At 42.5% G+C, this 15,599-nt stretch overlaps 1 protein-coding gene across 3 annotated transcripts in view; it reads left to right on the top strand.

Annotated features, from left to right (window-relative positions):
* LOC121580977 (pre-B-cell leukemia transcription factor 1) overlaps positions 1-12,390 on the top strand; it is a 66,711-nt gene extending 54,321 nt beyond the window's left edge. The window contains exons 3-9 of one of the 3 annotated variants that reach the window (XM_041896228.2): positions 2,423-2,670; positions 3,625-3,815; positions 4,049-4,184; positions 4,522-4,681; positions 7,428-7,540; positions 8,625-8,714; positions 10,831-12,390. In XM_041896228.2, the coding sequence (XP_041752162.1) occupies positions 2,423-2,670; positions 3,625-3,815; positions 4,049-4,184; positions 4,522-4,681; positions 7,428-7,540; positions 8,625-8,714; positions 10,831-10,923 (1,031 nt within the window). In that variant the 3' untranslated portion in view covers positions 10,924-12,390. Of the gene's footprint in view, positions 1-2,422; positions 2,671-3,624; positions 3,816-4,048; positions 4,185-4,521; positions 4,682-7,427; positions 7,562-8,624; positions 8,715-10,830 lie in introns of those variants that run through there. The other 2 variants (XM_041896227.2, XM_041896229.2) reach the window with 2 other exon arrangements.
* Positions 12,391-15,599: the final 3,209 nt, after the last annotated feature.

The following is a 15,599-nucleotide window of genomic DNA, read 5'->3' as shown; positions in this document are numbered from 1 at the left end:
GTCCAGTACCATAGTGAAACATAGCCCTGTTGGTCCAGTACCATAGTGAAACATAGCCCTGTTGGTCCAGTACCATAGTGAAACATAGCCCTGTTGGTCCAGTACCATAGTGAAACAGCCCTGTTGGTCCAGTACCATAGTGAAACATAGCCCTGTTGGTCCAGTACCATAGTGAAACACAGCCCTGTTGGTCCAGTACCATAGTGAAACAACCCTGTTGGTCCAGTACCATAGTGAAACACAACCCTGTTGGTCCAGTATCATAGTGAAACATAGCCCTGTTGGTCCAGTACCATAGTGAAACAGCCCTGTTGGTCCAGTACCATAGTGAAACATAGCCCTGTTGGTCCAGTACCATAGTGAACACACAGCCCTGTTGGTCCAGTACCATACTGAAACACAGCCCTGTTGGTCCAGTACCATAGTGAAACATAGCCCTGTTGGTCCAGTACCATAGTGAAACACAGCCCTGTTGGTCCAGTACCATAGTGAAACACAGCCCTGTTGGTCCAGTACCATAGTGAAACATAGCCCTGTTGGTCCAGTACCATAGTGAAACACAGCCCTGTTGGTCCAGTACCATAGTGAAACACAACCCTGTTGGTCAAGTACCATAGTGAAACATAGCCCTGTTGGGCCAGTACCATAGTGAAACATAGCCCTGTTGGTCCAGTACCATAGTGAAACAACCCTGTTGGTCCAGTACCATAGTGAAACAACCTTGTTGGTCCAGTACCATAGTGAAACATAGCCCTGTTGGTCCAGTACCATAGTGAAACACAGCCCCGTTGGTCCAGTACCATAGTGAAACACAGCCCTGTTGGTCCAGTACCATAGTGAAACATAGCCCTGTTGGTCCAGTACCATAGTGAAACACAGCCCTGTTGTTCCAGTACCATAGTGAAACACAGCCCTGTTGGTCCAGTACCATAGTGAAACAACCCTGTTGGTCCAGTACCATAGTGAAACATAGCCCTGTTGGTCCAGTACCATAGTGAAACACAGTCACATAAAGTGAACAATCACAAGTGAACATTGTTGCGTGCGTGGGAGTGGGTAGATAAGTGTGTATCTGTGTGCATGGGGGGGTATGTGCCATGAAACCTCCTTTTGCACTCTGTGGTACTGGCTGGAGGGGGGAGGAGCAGAGAGCTAAGTGCCTGTGGGGGTGTGAGGGGTGAGGTGCAGGTTCAAACTAGGGCCACTACACCCACCACTGTGACTGGACACCCCAAACTGTGTGAACACGGCCAGCAGTGGGCCAGTAGCCTGAAGGGCCAGTAGCCTAAATAGGTCTGACAACTACCTTGTTAGCACCCTTTCTTCAGCCATAGGGAGTCCATGAATTATGCTGCTTGTTTTCTAGCTATTACTCCAAATCTAGCTTAGTATTTATTTATTAAAGCTGCAATATGTAACTTTTTGGGCAACTCGACCAAATTCACATAGAAATGTGTGTTATAGATCTGTCATTCTAATTGAAAGCAAGTCTAAGCTGTTCTATGTGCCCTATTTCTATGCTTCCTGTTCTTAAGTTTATTTTTTGCGTCTTTTACTTTTGCTTTTGTGCACCAGCTTCAAACAGTTGAAAATACAATATTTTGGTTTATGGAAAATATATTTTACAGCGGTTTAGATGGTACAATGATTCTCTACACTATACTTTCTTGTTTTGTCACATAAACTATTTTAGAATTTTAGCCACCAGGAAATGGCGGAGCGATTTGCATCTTTAAGTTGAAAAACAATGATCATGGTGTGACTGTGACGCATAAATAAGACTAAGACAGCATCTTTGCTTTTCCTCTTAGTCTGGTGTTGATAAATTGTTTTTGTCCCTTATCACTGAGATTATCCATATTGATATTAGACGTGTCATTTATTACACCATTTTAACCCGTTAGGTTGTGATGATATTATTAGTTTACCTGTCCGGGAAGATTCTTATCTTTTTATGACACAATGTTATTGTTTTAGCCACTGAGTAAATATCTTCATCTGCTTCCCTGGAGTGCATAGGAAAAATGAACTCTTATGGAAGTCTGTGTTAATTAAATACATGAAATGATATTCAAAATCGAAGAGATTATAGTTTTATCATCTTGGGTGCTGCCAGCCTCACTAACATCCATGTTTTTATGGCACAGTTGTGGGCTTTTAAAGAGATGGTCATATTTCACACAGAACAGGTTGAAGACTGTGGAAAGAACAAAGTACAGTAGTAGACTGCGGTCTCACTGTTGGTGACTGGTACACTCACTCCACTTCTCACCCAAATAGTGGTTTTTATTACAACATTGTTCATTCATATTAACTGGGCCTCTTTTCTTTGCGGTGGTGATCATCAGACTTTGCATTGCATCAGTGTTGTGTTAGTTTTTTACTCACCAGAGAAGTTTGTTACTAACTATTGTCTCTACAGTGCTCAGTATCCGTGGCGCCCAGGAGGAGGATGCTCCAGATGCCCAGCTCATGCGATTGGACAACATGCTGCTGGCGGAGGGCGTGTCCGGACCAGAGAAAGGGGGCGGGTCTGCGGCAGCGGCAGCAGCGGCGGCAGCAGCGGGAGGAGGGGTGGGCCAGGACAACTCAACAGAACACTCAGACTATAGGGCCAAGCTTACTCAGATCCGTGGGATCTACCACACAGAGCTGGAGAAGTATGAACAGGTGAGGACAGACCACACCCCTCGTAACCGCTCTCTCCCTTCCCATAAGCCCTCTCTGCTCTAAGAAGATCCTCACAACCCCTCTCACTTCCTGTAGGCAACCCCTCTCTCCCTAAGCGTCCCTCTACTCTGATTTCTGCCATCTCACTATATATTGAGGACCAAGCCCCTTGTAACTGTCCTCTCTCCCTTCCAATAGACAACCCCACTGCAATCTCACTACACTCAGACTGCACACAAGTCAGTGCACACAACCACGCTTTCAGAAATCCATTTCCAGCTGGCAATCAGTTTATCAGTCACACAAGTCCTAGCTCCAAGAGAGCATCCCGTCCTTCCCATCGATGTCAAATATATTACCGCCTGTCATCATCTCAAAGCAGGCCCATCATCACTTCCTGTCACAGTGTTACATTTGTACCTGAGAATATCCATGTCACCGCTATGTGTACTGCTGCTACTGAGTGTACGGGTGGAACGGCTGTTGCAACGAACTGAGTCTCGTTTCAACTGACTCCCCTGACCCCAAACGCAGCAGACACTTCCCAGTGACTGATTCTGACAGAGAGAGAGACCGAGAGAGACACTGAGTGAAAAGACAGAGAGAGAAGTGGAGCGAGAGAGACAGGAAGACAGTTCAAACCTGCTAAACGTGAACAGGAATGAAAGCCTCCTGTCATTTTAGACGTCTTTACTTGTTACTTTTTTCTTCACGATTGAAGAAAGGTCTCCTCAATATACAAAGAAAGTCGCACTGCTTGTCTACCTCATCCACTGCTATTGTTTCTGCCACAGCACTGCAATACATTACTACTACATTACTATACATTGATTACTACTACTACTTATGATACTTATAATACTAACAATGCTCACAGTGTCTTACTTCTCTGCTGTATCCAAGTGCGTGTGATTGCTATCTGCCTCATATGAGTGTGTCTGTCTGTCTCTTTAGGCATGTAATGAGTTTACCACCCATGTGATGAACCTGCTGAGGGAGCAGAGTCGCACACGGCCCATCTCACCCAAAGAGATCGAGCGTATGGTGGGCATTATCCACCGCAAGTTCAGCTCCATCCAGATGCAGCTCAAACAGAGCACCTGCGAGGCCGTCATGATCCTACGCTCCCGCTTCCTCGACGCCAGGTCTGTGTGGTACAGTGTGTGTGACATGTGTCTGTGTGTCTCTCTCTGCGTGTGTCTGCTGATGAAAAGTGTATCCTGGGTCACTCTACACCGAAGACAACATATTTTTGTAGAGTGTGATGACAAACAGAGATAATGTAGTCCAGATATCTCTCTCTAATGTATTGTAATGAAATAAATGACCTGTAATTGTTATATTCAATGTTTCTCTCTCTCTGGCTCTCTCTCTGCAGACGAAAGAGAAGGAACTTCAACAAGCAGGCAACAGAGATCCTAAATGAGTATTTCTACTCCCACCTGTCCAACCCCTATCCCAGTGAGGAGGCCAAGGAAGAGCTGGGCAAGAAGTGCTCCATCACAGTGTCACAGGTACAGTATTCCGCCACATAGTCTTTCTTGACCCACATAAACCTATGAGCTATCTAGCTAGCATGGTAATTTGTTTCGACAACTGCAAGCACACTGCTATGTAACAGGAAGTCAGCTAGCAGAGGCTGCATCCCAAATGGCACCCTATTCCCTACATAATGCACTACTTTTGACCAGAGCGCTGTCAATCTCAATGGGAATCTGGTTTCTTGACAATCTGGTTTCTTAAAATATATGTTTTCTATATAATACCTTGCTCAAACAATTGTTGTAATAAACTTTAGTTTAATTTCTTGTCATGTAAAACATAATTAATAATACGTACTTTCTGTTACAGGTATCGAACTGGTTCGGAAACAAGAGAATCCGATACAAGAAAAACATTGGCAAGTTCCAAGAGGAAGCCAACATGTATGCCGCGAAGACAGCCGTCAGTGCAACCAATGTATCAGCCCATGGCAGCCAGGCCAACTCCCCCTCCACCCCCACCTCTGCAGGTCAGTATCAATACCAGCCAGCCATAATGGATCTGACCAGTATAGGACCAAGTTAGTACTGTTAATGTTGGTTTGACTGCATAGTATACCCAACTGAACAATGCTAGATCAAATAGTGCTAAAGCATTATATAGGCTACATTGAAAGATATCCACACTACAGTAGTATGGACAATTCAGTTCAGAAATATGACACAGTTGAGCAGAGAGGTATAGAGCACTGATTAGAAAACCTGGCTTTATGCAACCCTGGCACCCAACTCAAGAATCCAGTCTCTGGCTCTGTTCCTTTTGAATAACAAAATACTGTCTGCACCCTCCTTTCCTAAACTAACCCAATAACCTCTGGCCCTTTCCCTCTCTCTCGCTCTCTCTCTGGGGTTTGTCGGGTAAACACAGTAGACATATTGAACTCTTGACCCTATGGGCCCTGCTCTATATAGGAAATAGGGTGCCATTTTGGACTCTTGGTTAGACAAATATCTATCCTGTAACTTGTCCGGTTGACCTCTTGTGTGTCATTAAGCTGATGACAGGCGTCCCAGCCTTTGTCATCATGTTGACTCTTCAGCTGTGTTGGGTTATGGTCTAGTCTTGTGTTTTTTCTGCCTTGAAATCAAGTTAGGCTGCGTTCTCCTTTAACATCTGGGGAGTTTGGCTCCATTAAAGGACAAAGAGGATTCTTTCAGTTCTTCCTGTCGAACGATTAGCACTTCCTTAATGATCCAACCGGTCCGGTAGCAAGGAACTTAAATGGCAAGACAATCCATCTATTCTGCATTAGTTTCACCCCGGTTTTAACCCCTAACCTCAATATTCTTGATAATACGATTATCATCATAACTACCACAGAAGGAGTAGTTTGTGTAGTATTATTAGTCCAGGATAGTTTGCTTAGAACACCCCTTGCCAATACATTTCCATAGGTACATATACAGTGAGGGAAAAAAGTATTTGATCCCCTGCTGATTTTGTACATTTGCCCACTGACAAAGAAATGATCAGTCTATAATTTTAATGGTAGGTTTATTTGAACAGTGAGAGACAGAATAACAACACAAAAATCCAGAAAAACGCATGTCAAAATTGTTATAAATTGATTTGCATTTTAATGAGGGAAATAAGTATTTGACCCCCTCTCATTCAGAAAGATTTCTGGCTCCCAGGTGTCTTTTATACAGGTAACGAGCTGAGATTAGGAGCACACTCTTAAAGGGAGTGCTCCTAATCTCAGTTTGTTACCTGTATAAAAGACACCTGTCCACAGAAGCAATCAATCAATCAGATTCCAAACTCTCCACCATGGCCAAGACCAAAGAGCTCTCCTAGGATGTCAGGGACAAGATTATAGACCTACACAAGGCTGGAATGGGCTACAAGACCATCGCCAAGCAGCTTGGTGAGAAGGTGACAACAGTTGGTGCGATTATTCGCAAATGGAAGAAACACAAAAGAACTGTCAATCTCCCTCGGCCTGGGGCTCCATGCAAGATCTCACCTCGTGGAGTTGCAATGATCATGAGAACGGTGAGGAATCAGCCCAGAACTACACGGGAGGATCTTGAAAATGATCTCAAGGCAGCTGGGACCATAGTCACCAAGAAAACAATTGGTAACACACTACGCCGCGAAGGACTGAAATCCTGCAGCGCCCGCAAGGTCCCCCTGCTCAAGAAAGCACATATACAGGGCCGTCTGAAGTTTGCCAATGAACATCTGAATGATTCAGAGGAGAACTGGGTAAAAGTGTTGTGGTCAGATGAGACCAAAATTGAGCTCTTTGGCATCAACTCAACTCGCCGTGTATGGAGGAGGAGGAATGCTGCCTATGACCCCAAGAACACCATCCCCACCATCAAACATGGAGGTGGAAACATTATGCTTTGGGGGTGTTTTTCTGCTAAGGGGACAGGACAACTTCACTGAATCAAAGGGACGATGGACGGGGCCATGTACCATCAAATCTTGGGTGAGAACCTCCTTCCCTCAGCCAGGGCATTGAAAATGGGTTGTGGATGGGTATTCCAGCATGACAATGACCCAAAACACACGGCCAAGGCAACAAAGGAGTGGCTCAAGAAGAAGCACATGAAGGTCCTGGAGTGGCCTAGCCAGTCTCCAGACCTTAATCCCATAGAAAATCTGTGGAGGGAGCTGAAGGTTCAAGTTGCCAAACGTCAGCCACGAAACCTTAATGACTTGGAGAAGATCTGCAAAGAGGAGTGGGACAAAATCCCTCCTGAGATGTATGCAAACCTGGTGGCCAACTACAAGAAACGTCTGACCTCTGTGATTGCCAACAAAGGTTTTGCCACCAAGTACTAAGTCATGTTTTGTAGAGGGGTCAAATACTTATTTCCCTCATTAAAATGCAAATCAATTTATAACATTTTTGACATGCGTTTTTCTGGATTTTTGTGTTGTTATTCTGTCTCTCACTGTTCAAATAAACCTACCATTAAAATTATAGACTGATCATGTCTTTGTCAGTGGGCAAATGTACAAAATCAGCAGGGGATCAAATACTTTTTTCCCTCACTGTAGTCAGTGTAGATGGTGACTGGTCACTGATATGGTTCCCTGTTCACTACACCACATTTGGCTTTCAACCCTCCACCACTAACCCACCTGACTGCACTTTTTCTGTTGCATGATCAAGTTAACTCCTCTTTCCTCTCCTCTCTTCTCTTTCTACCGTCCTTCCCCCCCTTCTCTCTCGTTCTCTCTTTCACTCTCTGTCCTTCCAGGTTCTGCTGGCTCTTTTAACATGTCAAACTCCGGAGACTTGTTCATGAGTGTGCAGGCTCTGAATGGGGACTCATACCAGGGGGCTGGGGTGGGGGCCAACGTTCAGTCCCAGGTAGGATCCTCGCAGAGAATAGTACGTAAACCATGAATTATTGGTACACTAGTTGTCATGTAGATAGAAACCCAGCTAGCAGTCATACAGTGGCCTATTAATGGCCTGTTGAAGGCAAAGTCAACCAACCAAGGCGGACAGCCATATAAGGTCTTATATTATTAGACTGAATTTCCCTGCTCAGTTGTTCAGGCACTGCCCGGCCTATAAAGTTCCATTGAAATCATCAAAAGCCCAGAGCAGAGTCACTTGACCTAGTCCGTGAGACAGAGGTTATATGTGGCCTTTAGCCATAGCACTAATATGGTGGCCATTGTCAGGCTCATGAATGAATAGACGACTGCAGACAGTTTTGGAAACAATACAAGACTCGTCAACACTCCTGACAACGGTTGTCGTAGCCACTGGTGCACAACAGTTCTCTGACCTTGCCCTGTTGGACAACTATGAACAACACAGAGTTTCTGAGTGTTGGGATTGGGAGGGAGTCTCATTCACCATAGGTTGGGTGGGAGAGTCACCACCAGTGGTGATATTCTCATTTGATTCACCCCCCTCTAGCCCCCCAGCCCTATCCCTCCATCCATCCCTACTTTCTTTTTAAATCAACTCTCCAAATGCTCGGGTGTTTCATAAATATGCATAGGATTAACCCCCTAAGGTGGATAAGAGGTCTCCTGGGTTGATACTTCAATGAAAAACAATGTCCTTGTCAAAAGGTCATTTGGCTGCGCACTTCAAAATGCCTTCCCAGCCACTGAGGAGAGGAGATTAGTTTTGAGTCGTAGAAGCAATTGGAAATAGTCAATGCTGCATGATTTGTTGCAGTTTTGTTCCTTTTTGAATTGTAATCAGATATTCATATGAGTTCCCTCGTGATGGTGTTTGTGGTCATTGGTCTTTGTTCATTTGTGATATCTGTTGTGTTAAACCTGATCATTCTAAACTGTCGCTGTAACCTTTCCCAGTGCATGATACCCTTTTGCTATCAGACTGACCTTTTCTTATGTATGAAGGTCTTTGTCATGTAGAGCTTTTGTCTGTCTGACCCACCCTTTTCTCTCTGTGTGTGTGTCCGTTCCAGGTGGATACTCTTCGCCATGTTATCAGCCAGACAGGAGGATACAGTGACAGCCTCGCCGCCAGCCAGATGTACAGTCCACAGGGCATCAACGTAAGAACACCACCACCAAAAAAGAACAACAACCTTCTGTCATTTCATCACAATATTGCCTTTCTATTCTTACTTTGGTATTTTTGAAAGGAAAAGAAGCTAACTATTTCTATAGTATACTTCTATAGCTATTCTTCTTTTGTTCCGATGCAATGCGTTCATACATTTAACCAACAATTCGATAGAAAGTTGTCTTTATTAGGGTTTCAGTTTGTCCCTTTGCCCAATTATTTCAAAGCCAACGGGTGTGGGATACCACTTAGTTAGCAGTGGCCTGTTGGTGGCTGGGCTGTTGTCCAGGCAACGGCCCCTGTGCCGGTCATGCCCCGGGCGCCAGGCAACGAGGCAGGAGTCAGACGGAGCGAGAAGCCGGTCAGCTGGACGTACGGACACGCTTAGAGCCTGTCTGTCTGGTGACATTAGTGTTAGCGAGGCACCTGCAGCCGACAGGAGCAAGGCCACAGGTGTCACCCTGCCTGTCCAACACTCAGCTCACATGGCACCAAATGAAAAGAAGCACAGACCTCATTTGGGGCCAAATAAATAAATACAATCACCCCGGAGTACAAGCTCTAGTCCAATTTATCTACCACCCTAAAATAACTCGGCCAGCCAATGTTAAAGAACAGCACGCTCTGGTAGGGGGTTTTGTCAGGGCTGGGCAGGGCTGGGAACACTGGAGGGGGTGTGTATAGTGTTAAGATCTACAGTGACAGGCTGTGTTGTAGAGAGGGGAATCAATAAGACAGTCACAGCAGGCTGAGAGGGGGTCTGGTCCAGCAGTCCGAGCGCATTGGTTGCATCATTCGTCCAACAACCACAATGACACTGACAGCAGCGAGCCCTGTAATTTCCTAGACAAGATGCTAAAAAAGGAAGTGGTGGTGGAATGAATATGTTCTCCATTCAACCCCTCCTAAGCTTCCTCAGTAAACTATGCTGGAACTAAGCTAAATGAAGGCTGATGAAAATGGGCAATGATAAGATCACGGTCTGTTGCGGTATGTTAGTCAATGCATAGAAGGTAGTTTCTGTGAGGCAGCCTTTGGCTAACCAGTACGGGCATTCACATTTGCAGGACATCAGTCTTCAACACACAACTGTCTGTGCAGATATTGTGACCCTCCGCCCCGATACCTCAAAATCTGAGCCGAATCAGAATGCAATAATTTTTTCAAGTATTCAAACATCAACTTGCAGTGAATAAATAGGCCTAATAAATAGGCCTATGCCAAATCCAAACACAGAAAAGTTTATGTCATTCTAAGACACTTCTTTTAAATTGTAGAAATCATGTTATTATTTAGACGTTTCGATTTTTCTATAGAAGCTTTCAATCCTGGATGGAGCTTTTTATTGTGCAGCGAAACAATTTCCACTCATTCTGAGGTTTCTAATGACTGAGCTGAGGCAGGAAGCAGCATTCACATGGCAGAGCTCTCCTCTTCTATCATTGAACAGTAATTACGGCTGTGAAGTAGGCGGAGGGTGTCACCAAAGCTGAAGATTTGAAACGTTTTCTTTTCTCTCCCCTCGGTTCCAATGTGATGAAAGACTGGCTCTATGTGAAATAACAGGTTTTGAAAATAAGAGGGTGCCAAAGCCCATCTCCAACAGCTTTCACCGATGGCATGGAAATTGCCATTAATGTCCCAAATGCTCTTTAGCCTACCTATCTTCGGGGAATTGAAATTGCCTCCTATTTTACAAAACCATTATATTTTCAACCCAGTAGCCGATGTGATAATTTACTATAATTGATTCTCCCATCAACCATCTTGGAGGTTGTGTGCAAGAGCTGTCTAAATGTTTTCAATAACATGTCTCTTTATTGTCTGTACATGAGGCCATTTTGAGACAGATGGGAGGTGGAGTCTTATATTGTTGTGCCTTGATAGAGTAATTGTACTATAATGTATTTGGAAGATGCATAATCCCGCAGAGTGCAAAAGGGTGTTTGTCAGTTCAAGAGTTTCATGTTAGCTACAGATGCAGATAAAATAATATACAGTATGTGTAATTATTTCTGTATCTATCAGGAAATTTGACCTGAGGCATACAACAAATTATATCACAATTCTATCTCTAGAAATGTGATGTTTTTTTTACTCCACAGACAAACGGTGGGTGGCAGGATGCGCCGACCCCCTCATCAGTGACCTCACCCATAGAAGGACCCGGAAGTGTTCACTCGGATACCTCCAACTGATTATTTTACCCTCCACACACAACATCACCCCAACCCAACGATGAACTGGCAGAGCCAATCACAGTATTAAACATAGAGGCATACTACACAGTGTCCTGTAGATTTCAGGGGTGCTGTGAAAACCATAACTAAAGCAACCTTTCCTCAGCTACAGTACTACGGGACATTTGAGATACATACATACATACATACATACATACATACATACATACATACATACATACATACATACATACATACATACATACATACATACATACATACATACATACATACATACATACATACAGTAAAAAGAATTTCAGAACAAAAATCAAAATGATACAAAATTTATTAATACAAATGTTTGTACAGATTTCACAGGATATTCAGAGGGCTGGGGTTGCTTAGTCAACTGTGATGGGTTTACTCATATTGATAATATTCAGTGATAAGATAAATTCAGACAACCAAACCTGCATACTTAAATTCAAATGCTTAATTCTACCTCTCAGCGACTAAAAAGTAAACAAATATGAAAGAACATTATTTGTTTTCTAAAACATGAACTTTGTCATTGTAAGAAAGAAGCACTTTGTCATGCTTTGTTTTGCGGTCCCTCCCCACTGGGCACACAATGGTTGAATCAACGTTGTTTCCACGTCATTTCAATGAAATTACGTTGAGTCATCGTGGAATAGATGTTGAATTGACGTCGGTGCCCAGTGGGTTGCCTATTCTATGGTACGCCATTGAGGTTTTTAATGTTGCTCCCCTGTTTACAGTGTGTGCTTGATAAACTGTGTTCGCTTTACCCTCTCCCACAGGGAAAGAACCAAGAAGACTTAGAACTTGATTTACTAAATGTTTTTGTATTAGTTTCTCCGTAGAGGACTTGTAGGGAAAGCAGGTCAGACTAGTGAACTCTGAGGACCCTTCACCCTGACTAGCAGGTCTTCAATCTGGGTGGAAGGCATTAGAAAAGGAAAACATGCTGGTACGAGAATGTTCATTGGCGGATCTAAAGGATTTCATGGAAATTGAGTAGACAATTGAATATACATTGTAGATGTGTGTCTTCCTGGTTTATAAACTTCTGCCCCACAACCCCTTTGATAACCTATCAGAATGCAGGAGCGCTGTGGGCCCACAAGCACTCACAGGGCTCTGTTCCAATATCCATACTAGCGTACCACTTAGTCTTGCTAACACCAGCCTCTTGACGTCACAGCTCACTGTGTAGTCAGCCAGGCTACGTACAACTTAGAATGCATGCCCAATACATGCTTCATTCTAAGTATGCTAGTGTGGATATTGGAAAAAAGCTACAGAGTATGTGCTATTGATTGTCTGTGAACAGGAGGAAAGCCTTCCTTTTAAACAACCACCTCATTGAGTATCAGTGTATCTCATCAGAGATAAACGTGTGAGGTTACAGTTATGTCATGTGTAAAAGAAAAAAGGAAAATAAACACCTGTCATCAACAACCCAGACGAGTTTGAATCACATCATTCATTCTAGTGAGAATAACTAAACTAAAGAACACATAGTCTCAATCTAGAAGTCATTTGGAATAATTTCCTGTGTCTGATTGTTTTGGAGCCTATGGGGTCAATAAGAGCAGATGTAATGAGTACAGGTGGTGCTATTCACAGGAATGTTCACTGATTGGTCCAATCAGCAGACACCTCAACGACCACCAATCAGGAACATACAGGACACCTGTGATTAGGGCAGAAAGAGGAGATCCGCCACAAAAAGGGGTTAGATAATGTGTTGGCAGATGCTTTGTCTCGTGTGTAATGATCTAGGTTTTTTTGTTATCCCGGCAGGAGGATTATTGAATTTTGGGTGTTGTGATGGTACGTGTGTCGCAAACCATTTTGGTTTGCTCTTTTAAGGGTGGGAGTGTTACGGATACAGGTATCCTGTGTTTTTGTGTGTTTCTACTCTTTCTGCCCTAATCACAGGTGTCCTGTATGTTCCTGATTGGTGGTCGTTGAGGTGTCTGCTGATTGGACCAATCAGTGAACATTCCTGTGAATAGCACCACCTGTACTCGTTTGTTGAATCACACAGCCCATTGTATAAAACCAGACTTGTGTTTGTTGCAAGAGAGAGAGACTTTTTGCCATATGTGAGTATGGACACGGTGGTGTCCTGTGTGTTGTGTACGCACTAAGTTGTGGAAACATCAAGTCATTATGCCCTCGTTTTAATGTAATTTCCTCGTTCGCTCTCTCACTTCAAATTCATTTGGGTTTTTAGTTGCCAAATGTTACTGTTAACCAAAACCCTTATACTTGTTGATCTATTGTTGTTATTTTTATGTGTACTTTCTAGAGGTCGTAACCCGTCTAGCTACATTCACTCATGTACTTATATGTTAGATTTCTCACTGTACCTTTTGCCAACTGTCCCAATTCTGGTGCAGCAATCCTAACTGGGGAAAAATTTAATTGATAACCAACTGAACAATGCTGCCTAATTGAAAAGCCATTGTAGAAGAAACCATTTCTGGAGAAAATCTGTCTTTCAAGGATCTGTGTAGTAACTGTTTGTTTTTGAGTATATTGAATCAGAATCCAGTTAAACAGGGAAGTCATTATTTAAAACATGTCTTCAGTTACTCCTAGCTCTGCTGATGCAGGTAACACCAGGACTGAACTTACAGTAGCCATGATGCACAGGTCATGAGATGCTTTTTACCCTGTGAAATAGTTGAGAAGATACAATATTTTCCTGTGATTCATTGTTCAGCCACTGTTCAAGGCACTCTCATGCAATGGAACTATACTGTTCTTTAAACCCAGAGTTGATTAAATATAGCCAATTGAATATGTATTACAAAATGTTACAGTATATGACAGCATTCTTTCTTCCACTGTATCAAGAACCACAAACCTACATTATAATGTCACCTGCATCCTTGCTTTTCACTTCTTCAACTGACTTGTATCAGTCCTCAGAATTCATGAGCATTTTGAATGTTGATGTGCTAAAAGGTCTGTAATGTTCACAGCAAAACTAGAGATAGGAAAATTCCTTCAGACAAACAAAGTTTAATATTTGGACATTTGATATACTTGTCCTTATGTTGTGTGGACTATAGTTATTCTTTAGTATTTTGTCATTTACTTTTTATAGTATGCTATTGTATTTCATGGTTCCCATATTCTTGCCAATTAGCTCTCTCATGATGTGATTCTGTGAACATTTGCACATTGTACTTGACTTGCTTTGTTGAACCATAATTTCTACAGTTTCAACATTAAACTTATTATACTACTATATAATACATCAAGACAAAACAATGGCATTTTATTATTGAATATTTGAGCGAGAAAACAAGAATAATACACTGATGATTGCCAGTTTTGCAAAATCTTATAGTTTTTATATGTGATATAGATTTTAATGCACATATTGTAAATTCAGCTTCACAAACAATGTACTCTAACAAGTTCAACAAAGCTCACTGGCCAAATTGCCCTCTAATTCATTGATTTGTTGTGCCAAAGTAGAAGTATTCATAATTTATTCATGTTGAAAAACTCTCAATAAAACTGTCTGTAACTCCCGCATTAACTACAAGTGAATCTCAACTACTTTATACAGGGACCCTGAGCTCTACAATCCATTCGCTCCAGATCCAGATTTAGAAATATGCTTGTTTGCCAATAAATGCAATATGATAACACACTCCATATAATATAGCTTTTTTGTTTTGATAGCTGAAAAGAGAGGTTCAGCATTCAGCCATTTGTAAAATATATATATATTGCATGTAATTTGTTCTTTAATAAAATACTGCTGTGTTTTTGAACCATTTGTCAGACATTTACATATATGTTTCGAATAGTATTCTGGTTCACTTGGTCTTGTCAAAGTTATGACACAACATGCCAGGAGACCGGTGTACGGATATCAGAAAAATATTTGTATTCTATTTTTAACATTCTATCGCTTATTTATAGTCAAACGTGTATCTAATCATGGTTCAGGCATTTTCATTACTATTTGATGTGTAGGCCTACAGCATGCTTTGTTATATGACCTTAGGAGTCACATCTGACAAGGAGAGCATTGTGAAGGGTTTTGGCTCTCACAGTTTATATTTATGTGAGCATAACCCTTTGGTTATGGAAATGTTGAAGCCTGGAGTGTTTTGTTACACTACACGTGAAGGACATTCAATTTCAGTGTCTTCCAAGAGCTTTTGTGTCAATCAAAACCTCACACCGTTTAGTCAACCAATGGTCCCCCTTTGCCACATGTTATCTGACATTTCCACAGCTCTTTCAGTAGAAATAAACAGGGCTGCACACAGTACAAAGTGTCTGGCAGGATGTGCTCTTCAGAGAGCTTCCCTGGTAAAGGTCAGTTGAGCTGTAGCCAGGCGATGGACATCAGAGAGTCACACAGACGGAAGAAGACTATTGTCATCCAAAGCAGTGATAGTTTACAGTTTATCTGAATTGGCCAATGTGGGCAATTTGAAAAATAGAATAATTAACCATGGCTATGTTGATGTCCATGCTGCTATGCATATCAGTACTATGGTGTGGACATTATGAAGATAGTGAGAGATTTCTCCTCTCCACATACGGTTGATTGGATAAGGACTGGCAGATGGAAGGCTGAAACATCTCACAAGTCAAATCTTGTAAGACCCTTTCCAATAAAAAGAGGGGAC

The sequence above is a fragment of the Coregonus clupeaformis genome, chromosome 14 (genome assembly GCF_020615455.1).
Source record: "Coregonus clupeaformis isolate EN_2021a chromosome 14, ASM2061545v1, whole genome shotgun sequence".
Taxonomy (NCBI): domain Eukaryota; kingdom Metazoa; phylum Chordata; class Actinopteri; order Salmoniformes; family Salmonidae; genus Coregonus; species Coregonus clupeaformis.
The sequence above is the reverse complement of the archived record's forward strand: the minus strand, read 5'-3'. Positions and strand labels throughout refer to the sequence as shown.